This window comes from Haemaphysalis longicornis, unplaced genomic scaffold (genome assembly GCF_048455015.1).
Source record: "Haemaphysalis longicornis isolate Haplotype H1 unplaced genomic scaffold, Haemaphysalis longicornis Haplotype H1 scaffold_1, whole genome shotgun sequence".
Classification (NCBI taxonomy): domain Eukaryota; kingdom Metazoa; phylum Arthropoda; class Arachnida; order Ixodida; family Ixodidae; genus Haemaphysalis; species Haemaphysalis longicornis.
Window position 1 is genome coordinate 427813749 of NW_027526203.1, and position 25289 is coordinate 427839037.

At 47.1% G+C, this 25289-nt stretch overlaps 2 protein-coding genes across 2 annotated transcripts in view; one reads left to right on the forward strand and one right to left on the reverse strand.

The window, feature by feature from the left end:
- Positions 1-2284: 2284 nt before the first annotated feature.
- LOC144161929 (kinesin-like protein KIF18B) lies at positions 2285-4345 on the reverse strand. Its single transcript, XM_077692488.1, has one exon. The coding sequence runs from the start codon at positions 4343-4345 to the stop codon at positions 2285-2287; it is 2061 nt and encodes a 686-aa protein (XP_077548614.1).
- A 6680-nt stretch (positions 4346-11025) lies between these two features.
- The window catches only part of Sf3b3 (splicing factor 3b subunit 3), a 34604-nt gene continuing 20340 nt past the window's right edge, over positions 11026-25289 (forward strand). The window contains exons 1-8 of the mRNA XM_077687295.1: positions 11026-11167; positions 11477-11737; positions 12036-12112; positions 12541-12807; positions 16725-16866; positions 18144-18256; positions 20525-20587; positions 25138-25212. Of these exons, the coding sequence (XP_077543421.1) occupies positions 11512-11737; positions 12036-12112; positions 12541-12807; positions 16725-16866; positions 18144-18256; positions 20525-20587; positions 25138-25212 (963 nt within the window). The 5' untranslated portion in view covers positions 11026-11167; positions 11477-11511. The remainder of the gene's footprint in view (positions 11168-11476; positions 11738-12035; positions 12113-12540; positions 12808-16724; positions 16867-18143; positions 18257-20524; positions 20588-25137; positions 25213-25289) is intronic.

Genomic DNA, 25289 nt, shown 5'->3' on the forward strand with positions numbered 1-25289 from the left:
ACAATCTTGTATTTTGTCTGCATGGCCCCTTTAAGCCTTTCGTCTTAAAAACCAGTGCACCAACGATTCTAGCCAAGTCTCCTCTTCACTTTAAACCCCCTCCCCCCTGGGCCGTAATAAAGGCGGTAAGCGTCGCAACAGTCCGAACACCGGCCCATAGCACGAACCGGCCATTGCTTTCTGGGAATATGAACGGCTCGCGCCACCACATTGCACGCCACCTCCGCCCTGTCAGCAGAGTGAGAAAGAAAAAGGCAAGATGAAAAAGGCAGCGAAATGCATAGCTGCACAGCCCCTTTCTAAAACGAAGCATTTCGTGATCTCGACTCATCGCAGTACTGAGTAAAGCCTTCGAACCTGATTGGGCTCACTATAATGATGTGCTAGTTCACACCGGCATACATGTCCGCTCAGGACATGCATCAAAAATACGGAGTTGACGTTTCTTCACGTCTCCGTAGACATTCACTTCGTTTGTTTCGTTAGTGGTAGAACATCAGAGCCGCCCAGAATGACAGACGCGCATCGTTGGTTTAGCCAATCTTTCTGACCAGACATTATCGACAACCCTGGCGGAAATGTTTTCTTCTGCGGTATTTTGCGTGCTAAATGCTTTGAATTCAGCATACTGGTGGTTCAGTTTTTATTAATAGGCATAGTAGAACGGTGTACTTTAACTGCAGCGGACTAGAAAACTTAAGGTGAACTCAAAGAGAAGGGGGCAGACACAGTACGATTGAAACTGATTGTGTCGTCTGCTCAATGTCTACACGCTCGCCCACAAAGGGCGGCTAATACTTTTTGTTGTAGGTCCGGATTCTGTTGTATTATTATGAGCTACATACAGCTTGCGCGGCATGTGTACAGAAATGTGACTGCGACTACACTCAACCGGTACTAAAGTGTGAAGACGGGCTAGTTGGTTCATACTGAAGGCAAAAAACAGCGCAAAGAAATGGCACGGAAGACGAGAGAAGACAAACACGGGCGAAGGGGGCGATCGCCCCCCCCCCCCCTCCCCTTCAAGAGGTCCTCAGCTTTTCACTTTTTTTAAGTGCAATGCACTTCTTAAGCGACCCTGAACCTGCGTCCACCGGCGATGTCCGCGCACGTGGAGATGGGCGCGCGCAGCCTGGCCGCTGACATGTAACATACCCACGTGGGGGATTGGCCAGGAATCTCCTCGTCTTCCTTGGCAACGGGGGGAGATGGGCGCGCGCTGTCTGGCCGCTGACATGGCACATACCCACGTGGGGGATTGGCCAAGAATCGGGCGTGAGAAGGGCTAATGCACCCGCTTAAAGGAGTACTGACACGAAATTTCAAAGCTGAGATCCGCTCTAGCAATCAAGTACAACGACAACACAAATAGGTGTCTGTGAATAAATGCATCTTTCTTTCTTTGTAGTTGTGTGTGTGTGTGATCTCTCTTTCGCGAACATTACCGAACCGCTCAAATTCAACTCGTGCATTCGCACTTTCACATTCTTCCCCTCGGGGAAATGCGGGGAATTTTTTAAGGATTCCACTTGTGCGAGGTCGCGAACGTGTTGCGACCGTCAGAAATGCGGGATCGAGCCAGCCGTTGTACCGCCTAAGGGGGGCCAAAAACCACTGTGTCGCTAAGTGATTGTGCGCAAGCGGGTTACTCCGCATATCACGCACACGCCGGCATAGCTATCACCTCCTCCGAAAAACTGGTGCAAGGAGGGGAGCAGTTCTTTATTCGCCACTCAACACCTCCCCCCCCCCCCCCCCAAAAAAAAAAAATCGCCCCTTCCAAAACCAATTTCTGTGACCGCTACTGTTCACTACGCTTTAAGTTGAGCCCGTAAGGAATTTTACACGTCCATGGGCAGGAGAATGGGTTCACCCATCAATTCAACAAACATGTCCGTAGTTCTTAAAAGCATGCGTCGAAACCGGAATTGAGGAGTCCGACGGGTAGGCGTACGGCCTACTGTCCCGTGCGTTCCAACGACCCAAACCAGCACGTCTTGGCACTTGCCACCGACACTCAACGTCGCGGGAGTCTGCAAGTTGCAAACATTAACGGCATCTTCTTGGCAGAGAAGGCGTTGTCGAGAGCTGTGCTAGCAGACGATGATGCTGGCGTGCGGTAGGCCGATGAATGGTTGTCACTGGCGGAGCTTCGGGAGGGCGAAACCGGCATCCGCGGCACGTTAGGGGGGGGGGGGGGGGGTGCCGCCACGTGGTTACCGCACATGCAGAGGGTGTGGAAAGCCATGCGGAAACAGGACGAATGTCGCCTCACCGGAGAAGTTTACCTCGAAGGGGCATTACTACCCAGTGTGCCAGCAACCGCCAGCTGGGCGGCTAACTTCGCTTTTACCAGCTGCAGGCGACCAGCTGCAGAGGCCCCGTTTAACAGTTCCTGGCAGCACTCGAAGTTTGCCCTCCACTCGCTGTCAAGTGTCACGAACCGATCCTTGGCGGTGAGTCGCGCGTCTGCCTCGGCTTGAAGGGAGTTGTCCAACGGCTCCGAGTGCTTAATAGCATCCTCTGAAGTCCCTTGCAAGATACCCACCGTCTTGGCCATCCGCTGCCTCCAGTTCTTCTCGATTAGTGCGCTGTGAACAATAGCCTCATTGTCCCAACCCTGGCGGGTGACTTGCGCGTGCGTCTTGTAGATCTCGCCGGCACCAATGCCGTAGTATTCAGCGGCCTGGGCCAGTGTGGTAGAAACGGGAGAGTTCTTTTCAACGTCCTGGCAGAACGGCGCGCGCATGACCGACAACGTTCCGTCTACTCCAGCGACCTCTCTTCTCGTTCTGCTGGCGCTCCCCGCCGTGCATGCCTGGGCCAGGACCTCGTAGCGAGCTGTAACCACCCTCGGGCTCTCCTCGACCTCTCGTACATTGGCATCAAGCTCATAGTTATAGACCCTGCAGCCTTCCAGCTTTCTCTGGATCGTCTTCCTCTCCCTCGGCGAAGCTTTAAGCTTTTGTTTAAGACAGCCATGCTTTTGTTTCACAGCGTTGATCAGGCAGTTGCGTACAGATATGTGTAAATTCACACGGAGGATGTTCTTGGCCAGCAGGAGGGTCTTCTTCATGGCCCGCTCGGCATGCGTGAGAGTTTTGTGCGTTTCTGAGAAGCTCAGCTTGAAAGGAGAGATAGTTGCTGTCATAAAAGTGCCGCCCAGCGAAGCTTTCAAGATGTGGGTCAGCTTGGAGTTGCGGTACTGCACGCGCTGCGTCATATTCTTGGAGAGTGCATCAACGCAGTTTCCCAGGCCCAGCAGCAAGAGGTTGATCTTGCTACTTTCGCGCAGCCGTGCTCCATTGTTGCGGCTGATACCGGCCACAAGCTCCGAGCCCGCCAAGTCCACGGAGCTCATCTTCGATGCACGGACGTTCTTCGACGTGCCAGTCACTTTTTCTGTCTGACTTATGTAGACGTGGTAGATGGCATGGGACCGTGAGGACTTGGCGTCGGCTTCCGGAGCATACTGGGAGCGGTTACGGTTGTCCCGCAGACGCAGCTCCAGGAGTGAGTCGGCCGCTTTAACTCCATGCGTGGAGACGTTGGTGATGGCTATGTCCTCGGAAGGATCGTCCCTGGCAATCAGTGGGGAGGCACCGGGGCAGAGAAGGTCGCGAACGACTTCGCTGTAGAGCTCGAAGTATGTGACGGACACGTGGCACTTCTGGCCCCTCGACCTGAGCTCGTCGACTCGATGGTGCAGCTCGCTGACCGTCAGGGAGGCCACCCCTGAGCACTCCTCTGTGCCCGCACCGTACGCAAGGGCCGAGCAATTGCAGCCATCCAGCAGAGTTTTCAACCTTTCTTCTGTGGTGTGCTCGTCCTTACTTTCATCGAACACTATATCAAACATGAACGTTTGATTCTTGTTTGGCCTCATGAGCCCACCACAGGCACGCTGGTCTTCGAAGTGAAATCGCTCGGCCTGCGTTGCGGGGAAAAACCCCAGGCACGCCTCATCGACTACGCGCAAAACGCTGCCGTCACGGATTTCGCGCTCGCTGAGCGGCAGCACGCTCATGGTGACGCTCACCCATGTGGACGGCGGCGACGGGCCAGACCGACGGGGCCTGGGTGCCGTGGGGGGCGGCGCCGACACTTTGGAACGGTGCTCCAGCGGAGGCCGCGACGAGGGTCCTGCAAGGCCAGGCAACGGGTTGCGTGCCATGTTTCGCCTAAAGGCGGACGGCACGGGCTGCGGACGTCCAGGAGACGTGCGGCTTGGCACGCCTTGAAAAAACGAGCGCCACGTCCGCTGCGGTTGCATCAAAGTCGGTGTTCGGTCGCGCGCAACACGAGCGCCCCGAGCATGGTCCAGCAAGTCCTTGTCTTCTTTCATGGCTGGGTCCAACACACTTCCTGGACAATCCCCTTGTTACGATTCTGCGCACCGCAACAATGTTAGCAGGTCCTGCAAAGTTTTGATTGATTGATTGATTGATTGATTGATTGATTGATTGATTGATTGATTGATTGATTGATTGATTGATTGATTGATTGATTGATTGATTGATTGTAGGGTTTAACGCGCTGACGCAACGCAGGTGATGAGGCGCGCCGTAGTGGAGGGCTCCGGATTAATTTTGGCCACCAGGGGATCTTTAACGTGCGCCGAAATGTCGTGCACACGGGCGTTTTTGCTTTTCGCCTCCATCAGAAAAGTCCTGCAAAATTTTGCGAGTGCAAGAATGCCTCGGACAGATCACAACATGCCGCAGAACGGCCGGCTCAAGAGCGCCTCGCTGCCGGCCTGATTCAAACTTCGGCGTCTGCAGACGCGGAAAGTTGAGACCTGGGGCGGTATTCTCGAGTTTTGTCCCTTTTGCGTCCCTTTCAAAAGTGTCCCTTTTGGCAAGCCCTGATTGGCTAAAAGCAAACAACCGGAAGTGACGTAATGCAAGCGTGGCAAACCTATTGTCAACGCTCACTGCTTAAACGGAAGTACGTCACGAGGAAGGGGCGCAAAAGGGACGCTTTCAAAAGGGACAGTTACGAGAATACCGCCCCTGACCCTGCGACGCGGACGCCGCAGTCGAGATCTCCTCTCCCCCACTCTCTCAGACGCCGCGTGGGCCTCTACTATCGTCCCTTCACGAACCCTGAAAAGAGTGTTGTGTGTGTCTGTACTATGTACACGCCATGTGAAAAAAGCACTGGGAAAAGCCGCGAAGCCGTTACGGCGATTGTATAAAACCCGCCCTCTCGGTGGATAGTTCGTTCGCTTTGGAGCAGCGAATCAATGTTGTCACTCTGCTCGAGTCCCGTACTGTAACCTCGCCCGAAAGGGTATTGTTCTTGTGTTGCTTCGGCTCATCTCTCGCCATGCAGTAAACCAGTTAAGTTTGCCGTCGGCTTCTTGTCGTCGTCACCAAGGCAGCAATTGTTGCTGGCCGCTCTTAACCACGCTACCTCACATGACGGAGACGACGGAGCCCGGTGCTGGGACGCCTTCCCGAATGTATCAAGTGGTTGCCAGCGGTGGGATGGCAACTTCACAGCACCCTTGAGAAGGCATGAGCCTTTCCACTGGGACCGCTTCACCCTCAACAAAATGAAGGTGCTGCCATGCTGGCGCCACCTATGTAGGGTCACAGCTCGGTCGAGCGAGCATCATCGGCGGTCTACGTGCTTTGCTGGCCCTGGCTTACGTAGTTGCAGATTGATAGGTTCAAGACGCGCGTGGTCAGATCTTGGTGAATCATCAGTCCGTGACGTCACAGAAAAGGATATGCACATTTTTCTCTCTGTGATTAGAGGATGCTGAAGACACTGATGGCAGCCAATAAATAAATATACTTATAATAAGATCATGTAATTATTCTCTTTATTTTACCTGTTTTGATGACGATAGTCCTTGCTAGCAAACCTAAAGGCGAACATGTGGTATGTCTATATGTCTGTACTTCACTTGACTCAACTACGTATCGCCAGATTGAAAAATTAGCCGCCTATGTGGTCGCTTCACTGCAAATGACTTCTGTCATGGGTCATACATGTCCACATTATTCGGCGCAAATGAAACCTCAACCGAGACAATCAGCGTTTTTTTTTATTGAGGAATACACGTCGGATTGGATTCTACGCAGAACACGAAAAAACACAGCGTTAAAACGGTTCTGAGACAGCCGAGATAAAAGCGTGCTATCCCAACCCGTGGGGGGCGAGCCCTGAAAACTCAGGGAAATGGAATTTGAATTGAACAATTATCAGACAAAGCAAACAGGGGTTGCAGAAAATCTTATAAAGCAAGCTTTCGTGTCCTCACTGGTGCCGTTGTACGCCAAGATGCCCTGCTGGAAAGCCAACTTTCCCTGATGATAATGATGAATGATCTGGGTGAAGCGCAAGTAAAAGACCCTTCAGTGGCCGGAATGGAACCTGTGTCTCTCGCGTTATGAAGCCGGCGTCTATCCGATTGCTCCATTTCGTCATGGTCGAAGCGGTTTGGAAAACTCAGGCTACAACCAAAAATCCGTCCCGAGAAGAGTGGCGTTGCTCTGCGCGCCACAAAGCGGTTAGCCACAAGATGTTAGGCCTAACTTCCCATTTTGAGGTTTAGGACGTTAGGCCTAACGTAACATCTTTGGGTTTAATACCTCAACCAGGCACCAGCTAAAAAAAAAAAAAAGCTCACTGAACGCCAAGCCGATTCGCGCCGTATCCCCCAAACCCTACGGAGTGCACACCCGAGAGTAGTTGTGGGTATTCTAGAAAAGTGGTGCGTGCCCCCAGAGTGCCACATACTCGCAGTGTTGGATTGGCAAACCAAAGAATCCATCACGAGAAAGCTTCGCGTTCAACCATCGTTGTCGTTAGACAGAGAGGTGCAAGATTTTTAAATGTGCAATTTATACAGTATATGGCACACTTATTCGCAATGTGACCTGATGCCCGTGACTTTTGCTTTCGAACTTGATCTCTTAAGGATGCACCAGTGTTTTGCTGAATAAACAAATAAATGAATAAACAAATATCATTTTGTTCATCCTTGGAGGGGAAAGGAGAGGGCAAGTGGCTGAGGGGTGGGATCGACGGGGAGAAAGATACGTGGAAGGGGAGGCAGAGGACAATACGCTTTGGACGACATTTGCAGTAAAGCAAAGAGATACGCGGCCAGATTTTTTTTTGCTTTGATTACAGGGTAGAATTTCAGGGAAGGCTAAGTAATGTAAAAAAAAAGGGCTTTCGGGGGTCTTTTTGCGCGGAGTGATCAGTGGCCGTGGCAGACGCGATTGCGAGCACTTGCCAATTAACTTTGTCATTATTGCAATTAGGTGTATAATTGTAATGTGGAAATTCTAGGGGATCATCAGACAACCTGATAACCAGCGTTAGATTTTCGGAAATATAACTGCCCGCAGACGTATAGGCTGAGCACTTCAGTCCTCCGGACGCCCGCATCTGGAGCTCGGCGGCTGCAAAGCGCCGCAAAGGCATGCGCCCGTGTTGACGTCACTCACAGAAGATACGTCACACGTACGCCGCGCTGCTTTCCGTTCCAGTCAAGGCAAATCCACGGCCGGGCTGGAGCGGAGGAGCGAGCGAGCGTGCGCTTCAGCCGGTTGTGATAAAGTGCGGCGTACGTGCGATAATAATCGAAAATCTGGATATCTAAGGAAGCGTGAGCATCTCGACCCTGTCCCTCGCGAACTGGAGGCTCGGCGGCCTCGGCCCGATGCGCCCGCCGCGCTCCGGCTTCCTGCTTTGCCGCCCTGCACTGGCTGAACGCCGTTGCACAGCGTGTGAAAGCGGTGGTGGGAGTCGCAGGACCGGGAGAGACGGCGTAGAGGAAGGAGGCGCTCCGTGCTTCGACTTGACGTCACCCCGGCAATGTCAGCACCTTCGCAAAGGCAGCTCTCTGCCCACGCTCTCTCCACTTCTTGCATTGCTCGCTCTTTTGACAGATCGACTGGTAGTTTCTTAATATTCGTTCAGTCCGCGTAGGGGCGCGAAATTTTTGCCGATACGACCGACGATCGGCCATTTTTCAATATCAGTGGGGGGAAAAATGAACAAACAACCGGAAAGTAATGTGGAGCCAATGTTTGTTTTATTTATGTATTTACAAATACTTACTGCTGTCTCACTTCAGGACACCGAGCAGGAGTGTGTAGGAATGTTCAACACAAAGAACAAAACTGACCGAGGATGCTTAAAACTTTCTGGGAATGTGAAGGCGAAAGCCTAGCTGGATCCTCTGTTGATTTGAAAGCAATCTTGCTCGATAAAAATAAATGAATTTTAATAAAGCTAAACAAAGAAATTCGCTGCCAAATACTGTCTTTTTTCAGCCCTGTAGGACAATTTCTTCTGTACATTTCCATAGCCCGTATTGAGATCTGTCAGATATTCAGATACGCCCTGTAATAAAATTGCACGAAAAGAAGCGAGAGTAATCATCTTCAGTTCAATGATCATGCCAAATTCAGAAAAGATTCATTCCATACACATGAAAAGGTTTAAAAAAATAAATAAGTCTCAGTGAAGTGTATGAAGCCTCGAACACATTCATTCATAAGTTTGTAGTCTAACCGGTAGGCATACTAGATCGCGAATTTTCAACCTTCACCTCGTTTTATTTATTCTACCTTAATCTAGTAATAATTGGAAAGGGGGTTAAAGAACCTGTTCGTTGTGGTAACGATGACCACTACCATTAGCGCACCCAGGATTTTTGTCTAGGGGGGGTTTCAGAACAAATATAAAATATGATATTATTTAAAGGTAAAAATGCAAAAGAACAGATATAAAGACAAATGTAAGTAATACAAAAAAATAAAAATAAAAAGTCACAAAGAATAAAATATATAAAACTATAAAGAGCAGCCGAGTTTTTATTTTTTACGCGAGAAAATTACGCATTAAATCAGCCGCCATAACCTATACAATTCGCCTGCAGAAGGAATATAATAATGGATACATTTTCACATAAAAAAAGAAGATACGCGAAGCCTTTTGGCATTGCCCGAAGCCCCGGACCCAAGTTTGGAAGTAGAATTGGAAGGAAGGGATGACGGGAGATGAGGTTGGGGAGGAAATACAATTAATGCCTTCTTCACTGGTGAAGTCAAGCCAAGAGTAAAGCACAAAATATGTTCGTATAGGCTGGCACAATTTGCACTGAACAGTCCAATTAACACATATTTCTGAAAGCCTATTCAAGAAAACATCATTGTTATCCGTGATCACAGGTTTTTTAACTGCGCACAAAGCGTTTCTGCCTTCCTCACTATAATGTTACAAACTCAGGCGATATATATAAAGGAAAACCGAACCTTTTTTTATTCAATGGGAGAGGGAGGGCTCGTACAGTGCTTAGTATTGAAGGAAGAACAGTTGTTTAAGCTTTCAAATGAAATAAAACAACTTCGATCTGATCTTGTTAGATTTGATTTGAGGCCAGAAGGCAAGCTCGATAATCCTGAGTCCTAACCTATGAGAAATTTCAGCGTCTTTTTTTTTCTAGAAGGCGACGAATGATTCAAATCTCGTGATGGAAGTTCTGCACAGAAGTTCAGAAAGTGGTATAATCTGGCCCTACAAAAATTGTGCGACTATTTGCGGTTTAGCGTGGGCTATGGGGCGTGCCGTAGGGGGGGAGGGGGGCTACGGAATCATTTAAAACCCCCAGGGATTCTTAAGCATTCAGAAATTTCCTGTCCAGGGACACTTTTTGTGTCACTAAAATTTTTTCTCATTCTTTTCCTTAAACTACTTCAACTTATACGCAAGTTGGTCCGCACTGTCTTAAAAGCACAATCCTAACAGCTCGTGCTCTAGTTTTATTTTAATGCCGGCCATACAATATTCTTCTTCGAGATTTAACTGCGAATGTCCAATAATAAAAGCTTCCGAGAGCTGCACTCGGTGAACTTCGGTTTCGGTCCGGTGGGAGAGGCGTGCGGAGGGGGTTGGGTCGACGGACACCGGGGGGTTATAACCCCCAAAACACCCCCCGTGGGTGCGCCACTGACCACTACAGAACATCAATGTACAAAAACCGCGTTCAAGTGCTTACAACGTTGTCTGCGCTGTTACGTGGCAACGTTGCACAGACCTCTTCATGTGCGTGTGTGCGCACATGCAGAATGTGTGCAACGCCGCCGTGAAGCCTCCAAACTCCAAAGAATCCTCAAACCTATAACTGGTACTTTGATGATGGCATAGAAACATAAAAAAAAAAACGTTGTGTTAAGAAATTACATAAATCCGATACGATTGACTGATCGTGGATTTTAACGCGCCGACGCTACACAGGCGACGAGGAGCGCCGTAGTGGAGCATAGAGTTAATACTACTTAGTGGACGATCTTTAACGTGTGCCGAAATCTCGAACACACGGGCGTTTTCTCTTTTCGCCTCCATTAGAAAGCGGCCGCCGCGGCCAGGAATCGAATACGCGTCCTTGGGTTCGGTAGCACAACGCCACAGCCACTGAGCCACCGCGGCAGTTAAATTCGATACGAATCAACTCTGAAAGTAACAACACCCGTTTAATTTTTTGCTGTTGGATGCGGGTTGTGGCACCCAGTGCTTGGTGCTCAGCATTAGAGGTTAGCCTGTTGAGTCTTCTGACAGCTTTCTGAAAAATACTTTCACTAACGCCAACACAGTTTTAACACTATTCGCAGATACGCTAGCAAAGACAACTTACCCTGGTTTGTTCATAATTGATTTGTTGCGGGACACAGCTCAGGAGTATTTAGAAGCTTCAGGAGATCATGATATAATTAAACACAAGCAGAATTGCGATTCGATGCAGTCAAGCATCAAAAGGGGTGGGTGCGAGTACAGAAACAACGTTTATTATAGATCTAAACGTTGTACAGAAACTCCAGCCACGCTGAGTCGGAGTGTAGCAGACGACAGCGACACAAGTCTACAAGCTGACGTCATGAGCCAGGAGATGCCACTCAAAGGGTCGCACAAAAAGTACCATTTACGCAAAATTACATCTACGAAAATTAACTAAATAAAAATTAATTCAAAGCAATAAACTGGGTTGTCATGAACATTTTTCTTTAGACTGTGAATGGTTGCTTTCACCTTTACGTGCGTGCGGTTATGCTAAAACAACTTTAGGCGCTCAAAATGGAGGCTTCGTAAAAGCTGGAATTTATTGAAAAGTAAATCCACCGTGATCGTCGGCATAGCCTGTTTTGTAAGTGTCCTAAATTTAATATTTGACTTTTCTTTAGCAGTCTGTTGCGTTACCGCGTTGTTGGATTTGTGTAGTTTCAGTAAATCATGGTCACTTCGTCCAGGCGCCGGTATTGTTTACGCTAGGGAAAGAGGGAAATGAGCGGGGCAAAAACGAACGTCCCTGATTGTGAATAGGTGTCAACTGTAGTCTCAATTGTGAATGAATACTGAATAATTCTGCGTCATTTTATGGGCCAGAAAGCAATAATTTTATAAATACGTTGTGTCGGCGTGCTCACTTTGTCTGGCCAATCTTTACATGGTGCAGGGAACTTCGTCGTTGCGTGAACGTCGGGCTGCACAATGTATCTCTACAACTTGACTCTGCAACGGGCTACCGGCATCACACATGCTGTTCATGGAAGCTTTTCGGGCACAAAGATTCAAGAGGTTGCTGTGTCTAGAGGCAAGGTCCTCGAACTTCTTCGACCGGACCCAAACACTGGCAAAGTGTACACCCTCTACGCATCAGAAGTATTTGGAGTTATACGCTCTATGATGGGCTTCCGCCTGACTGGCGGATCAAAGGGTAAGCTGGTGTTTTATTTTTAATCTTGCATTGTTACGTGCTTGCATTGTTACGTGCTTAAAATCGCGTTGCAAATGCATCCCCCGATGTATTGCATTGCTTGTCTGCATCACTTATGTTGGGCTACGAATATCGTTTACAGTTCTTGATTTGATCTTTGATTGATTCGGTTCTTTACGTGCATTGATAAGAATGCATCCGCGAACGTATTTCACTAGCGGAATGTATGTCCATGTGTTACTGGTCAGCATCATATGCAATTTTATGTCGTATCGTCTGTTTTTATTGCATTGATAAGATTACCTGGTGGTTGGATCGGACTCTGGAAGAATTGTTATCTTGGAGTTCAACCCCCAGAAGAGTTCTTTTGAGAAGGTAAGCTTGTTTACCTTTGCATGTGGTTATTCGCAGAAAGTATCGGCATGCGAGAGAGGTCTTAAACTCACGGAGCGACTGCTTGCGCTGCGCGCATTTTCACTGCACGCGGATGCCAGTTTCTGAAGGAATCTGGGTAACAAAAAAAAGCTTATGTACAAAAAACTTGCCATTGCAACCTCGAAGGCTGCAACACAATCTTGACTTTAGGAGAGTTGGGTCCTCATTCATGCCTCCTCTTTTGTTGTGCGCAACTCATGAAATTGTCTCTGCCACCTGCTGTATGCTAAACCAATGCTGTTTAAACTCCGAGGGTTTATTACATGCATAACAGAAAAGTTTGCCAAACTTGAGGTCTTAAAATCACATACGGTCTGTAGTAATGTGTAAAATATTCCATTTGGAGGATGTTTTAATGTGTCCTTCAGGTGCACCAAGAGACGTTTGGCAAAAGTGGTTGCCGACGCATTGTCCCTGGCCAGCACCTTGCCATGGACCCCAAGGGTCGAGCCCTGATGGTGGCTGCTGTGGAGAAACAGAAGCTTGTGTACATCCTGAATCGTGATGCAGCTGCACGACTCACCATTTCGTCACCACTTGAAGCGCACAAGTCCAGCACCCTTGTGTACCACGCCGTGGGCGTTGATGTTGGCTTTGAGAACCCGGTGTTTGCTTGCCTGGAAATGGACTATGAGGTCAGCCTTTTTTCATCGTGTAAATTGGGCTCTAGCTGGCTTGGTTGCATTAGCAGTTTTTTCCTCAAAGCCAGGAATTACTCAAAGCCAACAAGAATGTTTGCTTAGAGTAATTCCGCGTGTGCTTATATGTCAGATTAAAAAGTGTAAGGTAGCTTTGTCTTCGTATACAGCTACTGCACTTCCTATTGGGCGACAACATTGCTGTGAGCGTGCATTTCTACCCTTTCAAGGCCTTTTTCCAGTCACATTGTACTTCCAAATAAGCAGGACAAAAACTAAGATGACATGAAAAGCAGGGAACCCCTCAAAGTGAAGTGGCTATCTTCTGACATTCAGTGCTTCACCTTGTGTGCCCTGGTTTTGAGGTGCTCTCTTAGGTTTTGTGGCATGTAGCACTCTCTAAATCCTTATGATGCACCTTTTTCTGAGCCCAATGTGCATAGAAAAGAAAAATGGCGAATTCTGCTAAATGTGTGCCCTATTTGAAGAGTGAGTTTTTGGGGGGGGGGGGTTCTAACTGTTGGCAGTGTCACGTGGGTAATACCTTGCTATACATGCTCTCTTCAGACTCTAATTTGACATTAAACCGACACTGAAATGAGTTGTAAGCATTGTCTAATTACGCTACCAGGTTAAAGTCTGGGATGCGTAGGGCATGCATTTTTAGCAAGAGAGTGCGTTCGGAAGTGCCGCCTCCCTTGCATTGTACATAGCTTGCACTGACATCACTGTAGCTGCCATGTTGGAGCACTGCTTGCGCAGTGGAAGACCAAACTTATCTGCCGCTGTCATCTCAAGCAGCGCTGAGAAGCTGAGAGCAGCGCTGTGGAAAGGGCTGTGGTAACGTCACGTGCAGGCTATGTTTGTTCCCCGCTAATTTGCTGTTGTAGTCTCTGAAAACGCACTCTCAAGTCCGCGGGGCTTAAATTTAACTGATTACTGTCCCGCCTAACCGGTACAAACTGTGCATAAACAAGAAGCCAACATGAACTCTGAAATGAGTCAGAATAAAAATTTTGAAGGCTGAGGTTGCAAGAAACCACATTGCAAACTGGTGTGATGTCATAATGGTAGATGGTGTGGGGGCCACGAATGGGGCATATTGTTTGCTCATCTGCCGACCATTGCAAATAAGCTAAGGCTCGAGACATCCACTAAGTAGTAAAATAATTGATAGCTTGGATCAAACTGCACAACGCAGCCGCAGAAAAGTCTGACCAATTGTCTTCAGTGTCCCTTTAATGTATTCCTGATGTGGGTCTTGTCTCTTACACTTCCCATGCTACTTTAAGCATTCGCTCGCGTATTTCATCACCAGCATCATTGCTAGGCAAAAGTTCACCAAACGATGACCCACTAGGCGTCTCAGTAGATATGCTGCGTTCAGAGCTGCCTGCTCATAATCAATGTTGTTGACTGGGGTGTCACAGTTTTTTTTTTGGATGGCCAAAAATGCCTCTCTTGGGCCACCAAAAAGGTCATTTTTCGAATGGGGTCCCACTGGTGGTTCACAGTGCTCCCTAGTCAAATGGCAGTTGGGTCTCAATGTATAAGGGCTAAAACATAAAACGAATACTTCAGCAAAAAGTGTTAATGGAACAGTTGGTTTATGCTTCGAGAACAGGACTTAGCGAAGCGCTTGTCATGTCTGGTCACCATCAATTTATCTACTGCACTAAGTCCTTTTCTCTAAGCTCCAGAAAGAGTTAGCACAATGCGTAGGTCTCAGAAATGACTTTTCCTACACTGATGTTTTTGGCTTAGGTGTACTGCCATTTCTTGCGTATTCCATTTTGCCTCCTCACCTGCTATGCTTCTAGAAGATTCTATATGAACGTTTCTAAATTAAAACTTCAAAGGGTGCAATAAGAGTTTAATTAAATTCAAAGTATAGGAAGCTCAGCAAAAAAAAAAGTGTCTTCTGAAGCATAAAAAAGACAGAAAGCCCTTCAGGATGCCAAGTTGTGTCCATTTTTTACATCTGTATCAAGTTGGGATGTAGTTATGGTTGCTGGGCTCCTGATGTCTTCGCAGAAACCAGCTGTTTGTTTTGTGCCATATTGTGTTGTCCACCTTCAGCAAATTGAGGCCCACTCAAAGCAGACACTTTTGAGATGGACACAACTCAGAATTCCACCTTGGATCTTAAAGGAGTTGTGCAACATTTCTTACTGATTGAACGTAATAGAAGAGGTGCATGTTTAGTCTGCAAAGTAAAGAAAGAGCACAGGATATTGATGGTTAACCTATGTGGCTGCTGTACCAGCACTGCCTCCTCTGCTTTAGTTCATTATCTTTTTCACAGCAATGTTTTCACCTGCTACTTTTGTGATGTCTCCATTCAGAGTTCTTTAGCACCTATGGTGACATGCCAGTTGTGCGAAACTTCACCTTGAAATTGGACACCTGCATGCCCCCCCCTCAGCCACATTGCAATTATCTATAAGCATGACAGTTGGCAATTCAGTAAAAAAAAAAGCAGCAGCATTGGCTGAAAAAATTTTTGGAGACTTTGCCAAGCGTAAAATTTTTTAGCTACAAAAAGCTGGCCATTTCGATTATAACAATTCTAGGCAATGTGGTTACTGTGCTAATTATTGCAGTGCATTATCTGCTATTTCAACTTCCTGTTGACATATGGCAAGCTTACCTGTAATAAAGGCGGGGAACAAATCACGGGTCACTTTTTGATGCCTGAGCGCTGTGGGGAGTTTCGCAAACCCATAGATTGAAGAACTCTGGTCTCTGTCTGCTAAAACACCACTGCAGCGGTGCCCACGACAACATACTAATTAAACAAAGCTAGCGTCTTGCAGTACCTTAGCCATGCTGCAAAGACACTTACCCGTTGATCAGTAGCATGTCACTTTCCAAGACACACGAGCCTAATCATTGCTGCCGGGGCTTGATTCCAGGCGCATGTTGGCTGCTTTTGGTGAGGGGCATGGCACGCAGTTCTTGTATGTGCACAGAATTTTTCTTTCAAGCATGTGTTGTTGCAGATGACCAAGGTATTCTTTGGTCTCTAATACCCCTGTCAGACAAGCACTTTCAATCGCGATTGAAGTGAATCACGATCGAGTTTTCGAGCGCGCTCGACGCACTGCTGCTGCTACATGACACGTTTCAGTCGCGATCAAGAAGTTGCACCGGTTGCACTTGTGTAAGCCAGATGGCACTAACAATGTACTTGCGGCCGGCGTCTGGTAGCTTCACGCGGTCGCAGGTATACGTAACTATGTAAACGTTACCGCACGCTTATTTGGGTCACGTTATTTGACACAATTTGTGGCGTTAGTTGAAGTTGTCACCTTCTGTGCCATTACTGAGCGGGGACGAGAGTATCGACTCTTTCATTCTATCGTGCTTGGAAGCCTCGATCGCGCTTGAGAAACCAGGATTGAGTTCGAGCATGATCGAGCTCGAGTGATTTAAACTGCCATGTAAACCGCCCGATTCGGATTGAGCTTGATCCGGATCGACTTAATCGCGATTGAAAGTGCCCATGTGACAGGGGTATAAGGCTGGCTAGTGTTTTGTCATTGAAATACACTTGGGTGTGGTGATGAGTAACTCAGATTACCAGTAGGGAAGTAAGTTTTGATGTGAAATGACAAGCTTTTAGTAACACATGGACTTGCCTATGGTGGCATGACAAAACAGGGATGGTCATTTGGAATTAAGAAAAATTTTGAAGTCATCAGCTCTTGCTGTACTGTTTGTTTGTTTTTAGGATGTTAGACAACCACTTTGGGGGAAACCCCTTAAGTTTTTGCAAAGGAAAATTTGGCATCCGCATGAAATGCAGCCGTATGCCAAGTTTTCGTTTGTTTTCATGACGTGGGCTTTTCTTTTCTTTTGTTCTTCCTTCTTCTTGCTTAGTTGTACTTTCATTAACAATGTTTTCCATGCAGGAGGCAGACTCTGATCCTACCGGTGAAGCTGCCAACAACACTCACCAGACATTAACTTTCTACGAACTGGATTTAGGCTTGAACCATGTTGTTCGGAAATACAGCGAGCCATTGGAAGAGCATGGCAACTTTCTCATAGCAGGTGATCTTTGTGGGCTTTGAACAGCCTTTTCATTTTCTGTTGCCTTATTGTTGGTAGGAAACAGTGGCTGACCAATACCCGTGCTCGTGCTACATATACGTGTCAGTAGCCGACTGATTTTTTCAGACCTGGAGGGCAGCGAAAAATAGTCCGAATAAAAGAGCTCTCCGGAAAACCCAGTAGTTTGCAAAAACAAACTTTATTTCATTTAAGTAGGGCTGAACACAATCCTTGTGATGGTAAGCACAGTGCACATCAGGCGATGGGGTAAACCCCGTGAACCACAGTCACCACAATGGCTTCCGATCATTGATTCTGCACCCCTCTGTCTAACGACGACAGTGGTTGAACGCGACGCTTTCTCGTGACGGATTCTCTGGTTGTCGTCTGAGTTTGGACAGAGTTTCGACCATGTAGAAATGGAGCAATCGGATAGACGTCGGCTACATAACAAGAGGGACCCAGGTTTAATTCCGTCCACTGAAGCGTTTTTTTCTCTTTCACTTCACCCACGATCATTGATCATCATTGTCAAAGAAAGTTGGATTTCCTGAAGGGTGTTATTGCTTTACAGAGGCCTCAGTGAGAACACTAAAGCTTTGCTTTAAAAAGAACAACGTGCGTGACTCGCGACACGTTGCAAACCTGATGATGATGTTGCTTCTAAGTCAGCGTCACCGGGTGCCTAAAAAAAGTGATGTCTAAAAAAGAACTGGCCATGTATGACCCGTTTCAGGCTTTTGAGATTGCTTCCACCCACCGCCGACTAATGAAAAATTATGGCCTCCGATATCAAAGTTTGTTACCCCGGCAGGAGTCAAGCCAATCCTTATCCAATCTGAAGCTAGTCAGGTGGCTTAGGATTCAAAATGGCTTTGTAAAGAGTCTCACTGGGGCTGTGTCGCGAAAAATTTTGTCCGGAAAGTCTAACTGTCGGCTTTATTTTGTCCGAAATATCCGTATATATACATTATTCCTATGGGACAACTGGCGGTTCCTCGGGAAAGTCCGGAATATCCAGCAAGTCCTAATTTTTGGAGTCGGAAAAAATGGTCAGCTACTGTACTATGCAAAAGTCAATTCTTGTGACCTAATTTTTCTGAATTCACTTAGTTTGCAAAAGAATTAGTGCCTGAGAAATTAAGACCAACTATTATGGCTTTAAAGATTAAGTTACTGGTTTAACAGCAATAATATGTTCACTGTAAGCAGTAAAACAAAGTAAAAGACTGCAAGGTGGTTAGGGATGCTTCCAGATTTTTTTTTTTTCTGTTCAGTTCCTGGAGGCAGTGATGGTCCCAGTGGAGTCTTGATTTGTTCCGAGAACTACATAACCTACAAGAACTTTGGCGACCAGCCTGATATCCGTTGTCCAATCCCCAGGAGAAGGGTAAGCAGTTCATATACACCACTCGTAACTGGAGCAGTTGCTCATTAATGCAGAAAACGCCTACAGCCAGAAAACAGATGTTGCCGCCTCATACAATTTCCCACACTTTTTGATTTGTGGCAAAAAATCACGATTGTTGAATTGGGATTGGTGAAGCTTGCCCAAGCGTTTCTGTCAAACACACATAGAGGCAGGGACATATAAATGTAAAATAAATGTACCGTGATTACCCGATTCTAACGCGCACCCGATTTTCCTGGCAAAAAAACCGAAAAAACTTGCACCTCAGATTGTAACGCGCACGGGACTTTGTGACCCAGACAAACAAATGCGAAAGAAACGGGCGATTTATTTCCCGAAGTAATCTCACTCATCTTACTCCTCGTCACTCTCCGCTGACCACAACATCTCGGCCTCGGTGCCTTCAAGCGCGTTCGCGATGCCACACCTCTGAACGAACGTTCAACCATGGTCTATCGGATCGTGGCCCACGCCTCGCACGCCCATCCCGAGAGCTTCTCCAGAGGTGCACGCTTCAGCCGACCGCTCGTTTTGAACGCGTGGGAGCCGCTGCTGCCAATGCTGTTATCAAGCACGCAAGTGAAACGATTTGACGATTTGTGTGAACGCCGTTAATAAGCCTAGGCTTGCTGCGTTCGAAAATCGTTGCTAAAAGCTTTGGCACCATCTTGAGATGGCGATGGGTGGGACGAAATTTCCGCTGTTTCGGCAGTTTCGGTTTTGTATCCGATTCTAACGCGCATGCGATTTTTCTGCCTATTTTTTCGGAAAAAAAGTGCGCGTTAGAATCGGGTAAATACGGTATGTGGAAACTTTTGGTGGCCGTGCACTTTTTAAGACAAACCGCAGCTGCCTAACAACTGTATGTGGTATGCTTCGGTTCAGTTTTGATTTTGTTGAAATGTTTCGCCTTGTGGCATAAGCGGGATAAAAAGGTGGATGTTGGTGAACATGAGAGCTAACTGTACAGGAGGGATTAAGAGAAATACAAACAAAGTAGGGCTAAGCTAGCATCTGACGAAAAGGTGCCTTACAAGTGTCGCTTCTTGATCGAACACTTTCCCTAAGAGTAGGCTACATTCTCAGGATGTCAGTAAGAATGGCGCATTTGTGCAGTTTACAGAGTTTATATACATATGGTACAATATACGTCGGAGGCTGTGCATTTTCTTGTTCATATTTCTTTTAATCCCCCCTGTACCTACGTAGCACCAGCACGTACATACAAGACTGCCAGCGGCAGAAGTCTGAGATCGTTAACTCATTTGGCTACGCTGCCGGTGTGGCCATCAACCTTACTTATGGCCAATCGCGTGGGTGTGTTTTATGCCTTCTTTTAAATGGCAGTACCTCACGGGAACAATATAGGGGCAGGGCTTGATGAATGCCCAGTCTGGGGGCACTATTCTCTGCTTTGCCTCAGCGCCGCCATACCAAGGTGGCATTGAAGCGACCTTTTCTGATTGGCTTTCTCCTTTTGTGGCAAAAGGGAAAACCGATCAGAACAATTTTGAGAAAATGCGACAATCGAGCAAAGCCGAGAATTGGGCCCCAACTCACTCGGGCACTTTGTCATGTGCTCGGCCAGCAAAGTTATGAAGTGCGTCATCTTTCAGTTTACGTTAAAAGTTAGTGAGGCTTTAGTGTCCTTTTAAAAAGGCAGTTGGGCACATAACTATCACTGCACCTGCCAACGAGGTGAGCCTGCCTTGACGTTAATTAAAGCAGTTTTTTTTTCTTTTGTTATTTTTGTGTATTTATGCTATCTAATACACCAGTAGCATTGAATACATTTTATCTTAGGGCCATGCGTGTACATAGCTTTCGAAAATACAAAAAAAAAGGGGGGGGGGGGGGGCTGTGTACAAGGCACTCTAGACCCTACGTTTGTGTTTACATCCACAGAAAGCTGTTGCAGTGAACTGTTTTGCAAGTGCTAAAGAACAATGGCTAGGGCTGTAAAGGTATGAAAGGAGCCGTGACTGCATTCTTTAGTTGTGAATGGTTGCTTCAGCGGGGTTGCTTCGATGAAAGCAATTCTATTACCAAGTTTTTGTCCTGTGCAAGGGAAGTGCACTTTTGTAACATACCAAGTTCACATAAGCTGCCATGTAATGTGAATTGTAAAGGTCTGTTAGAACTCATATTGTTTGTGCAGCTTATAAGTAATATTGTGATAAGTAATATTGTGGTACATTCAAAAACAGTGTTGTAGTTGCTTCACCTCGTAATGAATTTACCCCACAGAATGACCTGGATGATCCGGAACGGGGCATGATATTTGTCTGCAGCGCAAACCACAAAACAAAGGTATGTTATATGTTGACAAAATAATAAACACATAATGCTTGCTGTGGGAAGGAATTCAAAATTGCTGAACAAAAGAAAAACTACAAATTGCTTATAATTAAAAGGTAATTGGGCCAAAATGACGTCAGCTCTCTTGATAGCAAATGTTCTTGATCACCAATAAATGTGTGTACCGGTCAAGCTAGGGCGAAGTTTAGAAATATTTAGAAGTTGCACACGAAATCAGAGCAATATGGGTTCACAAGTTTATTTATTTAAAATACATTTCAGGCCCGAGGGCATTGAGTAAGGGGGGTTACATGAAAAGCATAAAAAGAGCAAGCAGCCATCACAAGGCAGAACAGATATATAAAGATCTGAGGACTTCTATACGCACTAAGTGAAATGAGGAAAAAAAAAAAACGATTTGGGAACTTCATGGGATTCCTGTTTAACCATTTTGCTTGCTTTTTTTTAATGGGCAGAGAACAAAATTTACTGATTTACCAATTGCGCGCTGCAAGCTGGCGTGCTACTTTTACACTGCATATGGCCACCGCAGTTTTGGGGTCACCAGCCTTATTATGTCACCCAAAGTAGCTTTATCAGCCCAACCCTGTTATAAAAATTACTGGTTATAACAATGTCTTTTTTGTGGCACTTCAAAATTGTTATAACTAGGTTAGACTGTATACCCTGTTTCTACTAGTACTGTTGAGCACTTACCCAGCCTCTACCCAACACCCAGTCCTGTTCATAGTTCTGTGACCTCGAACTAGGAGCAGAAAAATGGATGTGATGGAGAGGCCCATACTTCCTCAATGGCTACCTAGTTGTGCAGGACATGTATTTACAGGATTTGTCATAAATGAAGCCTTCACGGTTGGAAAAGCCGGACCTTAGCAGAGTGTTCAATGCTCTCTGTCCTCAGCTGGGATGCCAACGCGGCTGGTTTCAGTCGGGCAACCTCTAGTGGGGATTTCATGACGTACATGGACGCCGTGCAATTTTTTTTGCTGGAGTCAGACTTATACAATGGAACCCCGATAATACGACTTTTAAGGGACCGCGAGAAAGCGTCGTACAACCGGGGTGCGGGTAAATGCCGGCCTAGTAGACGGTCTCACGCGACAGGTGGGCTAAGAACATATTTAAACTACTATATTCCGCGCGTTCTCGCGTGATTTGTGAACCTTTAGCTGAAATCCCAAGTTCAAAAAAGCAACGCCTATGTTGTGCCCTTCACCCCCCTCCATGGCATCCAGCTAGTCCTCCAGCCAAGCGTCGCGTCCGGCGCTATTTATAAACCACCAGCCTGCACCTTGCACGCGCTAGATAAAGCCGACGTGGTCGAGCAAATTGAGAGGGGAAAAGTGAGTGTGAAACTCCCAAGGCCAAGCGAAACGAAGGATAGTACAAGGTGGAGAGGGAAAAAAAAAAAAACGGCATTTCCGGAGACACCCTTTGAACGGTCCCGTGCTGGCGCTATTGGGTCAAAGTGCTGAAAACCGCTCTTTTCGTTTCCCACAAGACACAGCAACGCGAAATAGATATGATTTAAACTTGGCGAGTAAATCGTGTTGCGGCGAAAATTATAGCGCCGTCTCACTAGAGTGACTTGCTGCAGCGGCCAGCGAGTGACCCAAAATGGCGGTGCCAAAGGATATGTGTCTCCACCCTTGCGGCGGATTCGCACGAATTGTGGCACTCTAGCAAAGAAAGGAGTGAAGTGACAACGCCGCTTTGAGAGACATTGATAAGCAGACATATAGGGAGAGAGGGTCGTGAAATGAAGAAACTTGGATCGAGCGGGCGGGGAAAGTGACTGTTTGGTCATCACCGTGGGGTTGCGTCGTCGACTTGACGAGAGCTTCAAATTCACGGTCCGCCTGCCACCTGAACTTTGACTTCTCGCAGTTGGCGCGTTGGCATACTGGTGCTGCGTGGGGCCGTCGCAGGTTAACTCCCTCTCAGCCTGCTTGCTAGCGTCTGTTCAGCAAGTGGTCCGGCCTGCCGGCGAACCTTTGCACATCAAGCAGCATCAAACGGGGGTTAAGAATGAAGGAGGTCGGCATGAGGTGGCGAAGTGGTGTAAAATATGGAAAAAACGTTGGTTTATTCGAGCCAGGGTCTATCATATGAAGCGGACCGCGTGCACCCGAGCGTCATATCATCGAGGTTTTTATTGCATTATTTTTATGGGGAGTTTGCCGGGACCGCGGTGATTCGTCGTAAGAAGCGGGTCGTCGTAAGTCCGGGGGTCGTATCAGTGGGGTTCCACTGTATCGTGTTTTTTGATAAAATTGCACGTTACAAGTGGGCCTGCCTTGCCAATGAAGCAGGAGTAACTTAGGGAGCAGCAAAGGTAGTTCTGTGCAGTAGCTACCAGTAGTTACCACTAATGAGCACATAGCTCAGGCATAAAGCATATTTGTTTCTGACTTCTACCAGAAATAGACTGGCCAGGATTTGAACCTCTAGTATCGTTCTTGGTAGCGCAATGATGGGTCACCACGATAGGTAGCCTAGTTCTTTTCGGGCACTGTTGGGTTACGCATGAACGCTGTTACTTGTTCTGAGAGACGCAAAATAAAAAAAAAGTGTTCCTGAGATCTTGGCGCTTGACAGGAGGCTCTAAGCAGATACATAGCCATCAGCCGTAGTGTACGTGCGTTTCAGAAACAACATAGCCTTGCTTTGGTGTGCAAGAACCAAACTTGAATAGGAGTGCTACAGATGAAGGATGCACTCCGATGGTGTATTTGGCAAATGGGCCATGCTATGCTTAGGTTTCTGCACAGAAACGGTTGTGCAGACAACAAAAAGGCTTTTGCTTATTTAGACTAGCATAAATGTGAATACTACACAAAAACAAGTCAACCAGACCACCTGTGCTCGTTTTTCTGAAGCAGTTTTGTGCCCCTGAGAACAGGTCGCAAAGCCTGTCCTATCAGCTGAGTGCCATGCAAGCTAGTGCATGCCGGCCCCATAAAGCACGGCCAGCTGGGAAGGTCTAAATGGTGCATAGTGGGTGAGGTTCTCAACCAGCATGGGATTCTAGATTTCTAGTAAATCTTGTCAGTTTGGTGTGCGGTGTGGTATGGGCAGGGGGATGAAAGAAGGCCAAAGTATGTTAAAAAAATCAAATTGAACTTGCTCTACGCTCTGATGTGCGACAACAGAGCAACTGCCAACATAAATAACCATATTCTCCAACATTTAAGGTTATGATTGTATTGACATCCAAAATTGTCCGCATGCAGCAGCGTAATTTTACGATGTTGAAAAAGCTGTACAGTCAAACCCGGTTACATCGAACTCTAAAAAAAGAACACCTATCAGTTGATGTAGGGGATACTTCGATTATAAGCAAGCTAAGGAATTGGATGTTGTAAAAGCACATAGCATTTATACGAACACTTTATTGGTGAAACTGCTTTACTTTCGCACGAAATGGTCCTGTATCTTCTGCTTGAACAACCTCACTGCCTGAGACAGTACGCACTTCTCTACAAGGCTAAAGGGCCAGAGCAGCTGAGGCCACAATCTCAAATTTGCGAAGAAGCGACGGACTAGTGCGAGTGCACCAATCACTTCAGAGGCTGTGGGCAAAGGATCGTCGTTACTTTCCGCATTGCGCCCGTTTTAACTTGCGTTCGGTATGATGTCGGCAATGCAGTCTTCCAAGCTCTCCCATGGTCGTGACACCATCATCCACATACACGAAGTGGCCGACCATAGGTCCGGCAATGATGTCCAGAAATCCTGACAGCTCGCTCCACACTTTGGCAACACCAGGGCTGGCTTCATTGCACTCCTCAGGATTATCCGTCATCACCGGCACGCACAAGCTGGCAGTTTCGAGCGGTTTCTTTATTAACATCTGCCCAGAACCTACTTTGACAAGGTGTTCTCAGGAATCTCGTGCCTGACGGGGACTTCCAACTTCTCACTAAGTTTGACTTGAGTTATGATTGGAAGCTTGTCGGTGAAAGTTAAATTTGGCTGCTTTGTGCTGGCTAGAGCCACTAAATAAGCCTTTACTTAGTGACACTAGCGCTAGCCACTGCAGCTACACTTCTGAAAAGCCCACAAAGCAAACAATGCAAATGACAAAAAAAAAAAGCATGTCAGGCGGGCCGGGATCATTTTTTGCAAGGGGGCTGTTGACGGTGTTGACAGCTCGCCCTACCTGCATGCCTACACGGCGCGATGGCGCGGTCACGATAGGGACAGCGAGGTGACGGAGGGGAAAGAGCTGCCCATTAGCAGCCCGGCTAAACCACTTCGAGGGGTGTGGCGGCGGAATTTCTCCTCCCCGAGGGAAAGCCAACTCTGGGAGGCACTTCTGGGGCATTTGGTGTTCTATATATATATATCGGTTGTCGCTGGTATTTTCGTTCGATTACAGGTAGTTTTTGCTATATATTCTCATTGTAAATGTACCGTGTCCAGAATAGTTCGATATGAAGGATAACTCGATGTAAATGGGTTCAATGTAGTCGGGTTCGGCTGTAGTAATTTGCTGAATGATGTGCATAACAACTTCTGATTTCATTTTTTTTTTCCAGTCCATGTATTTCTTCTTGGCCCAAACTGAACAAGGTGACATCTTCAAGATCACTCTGGAAACGGATGAAGACATGGTGTGTATTCCCCGTGGTTCCATTTCTGCCGTAGCCAGCCGTGTTTGAGTAATCATGTGTTACTGCCCATGTTTGTC

What these genes read in the sequence shown, in the direction of transcription:
- LOC144161929 (XM_077692488.1), bottom strand. Translation starts at nt 4,345, where the DNA reads ATGAAAGAAGACAAGGACTTGCTGGACCATGCTCGGGGCGCTCGTGTT.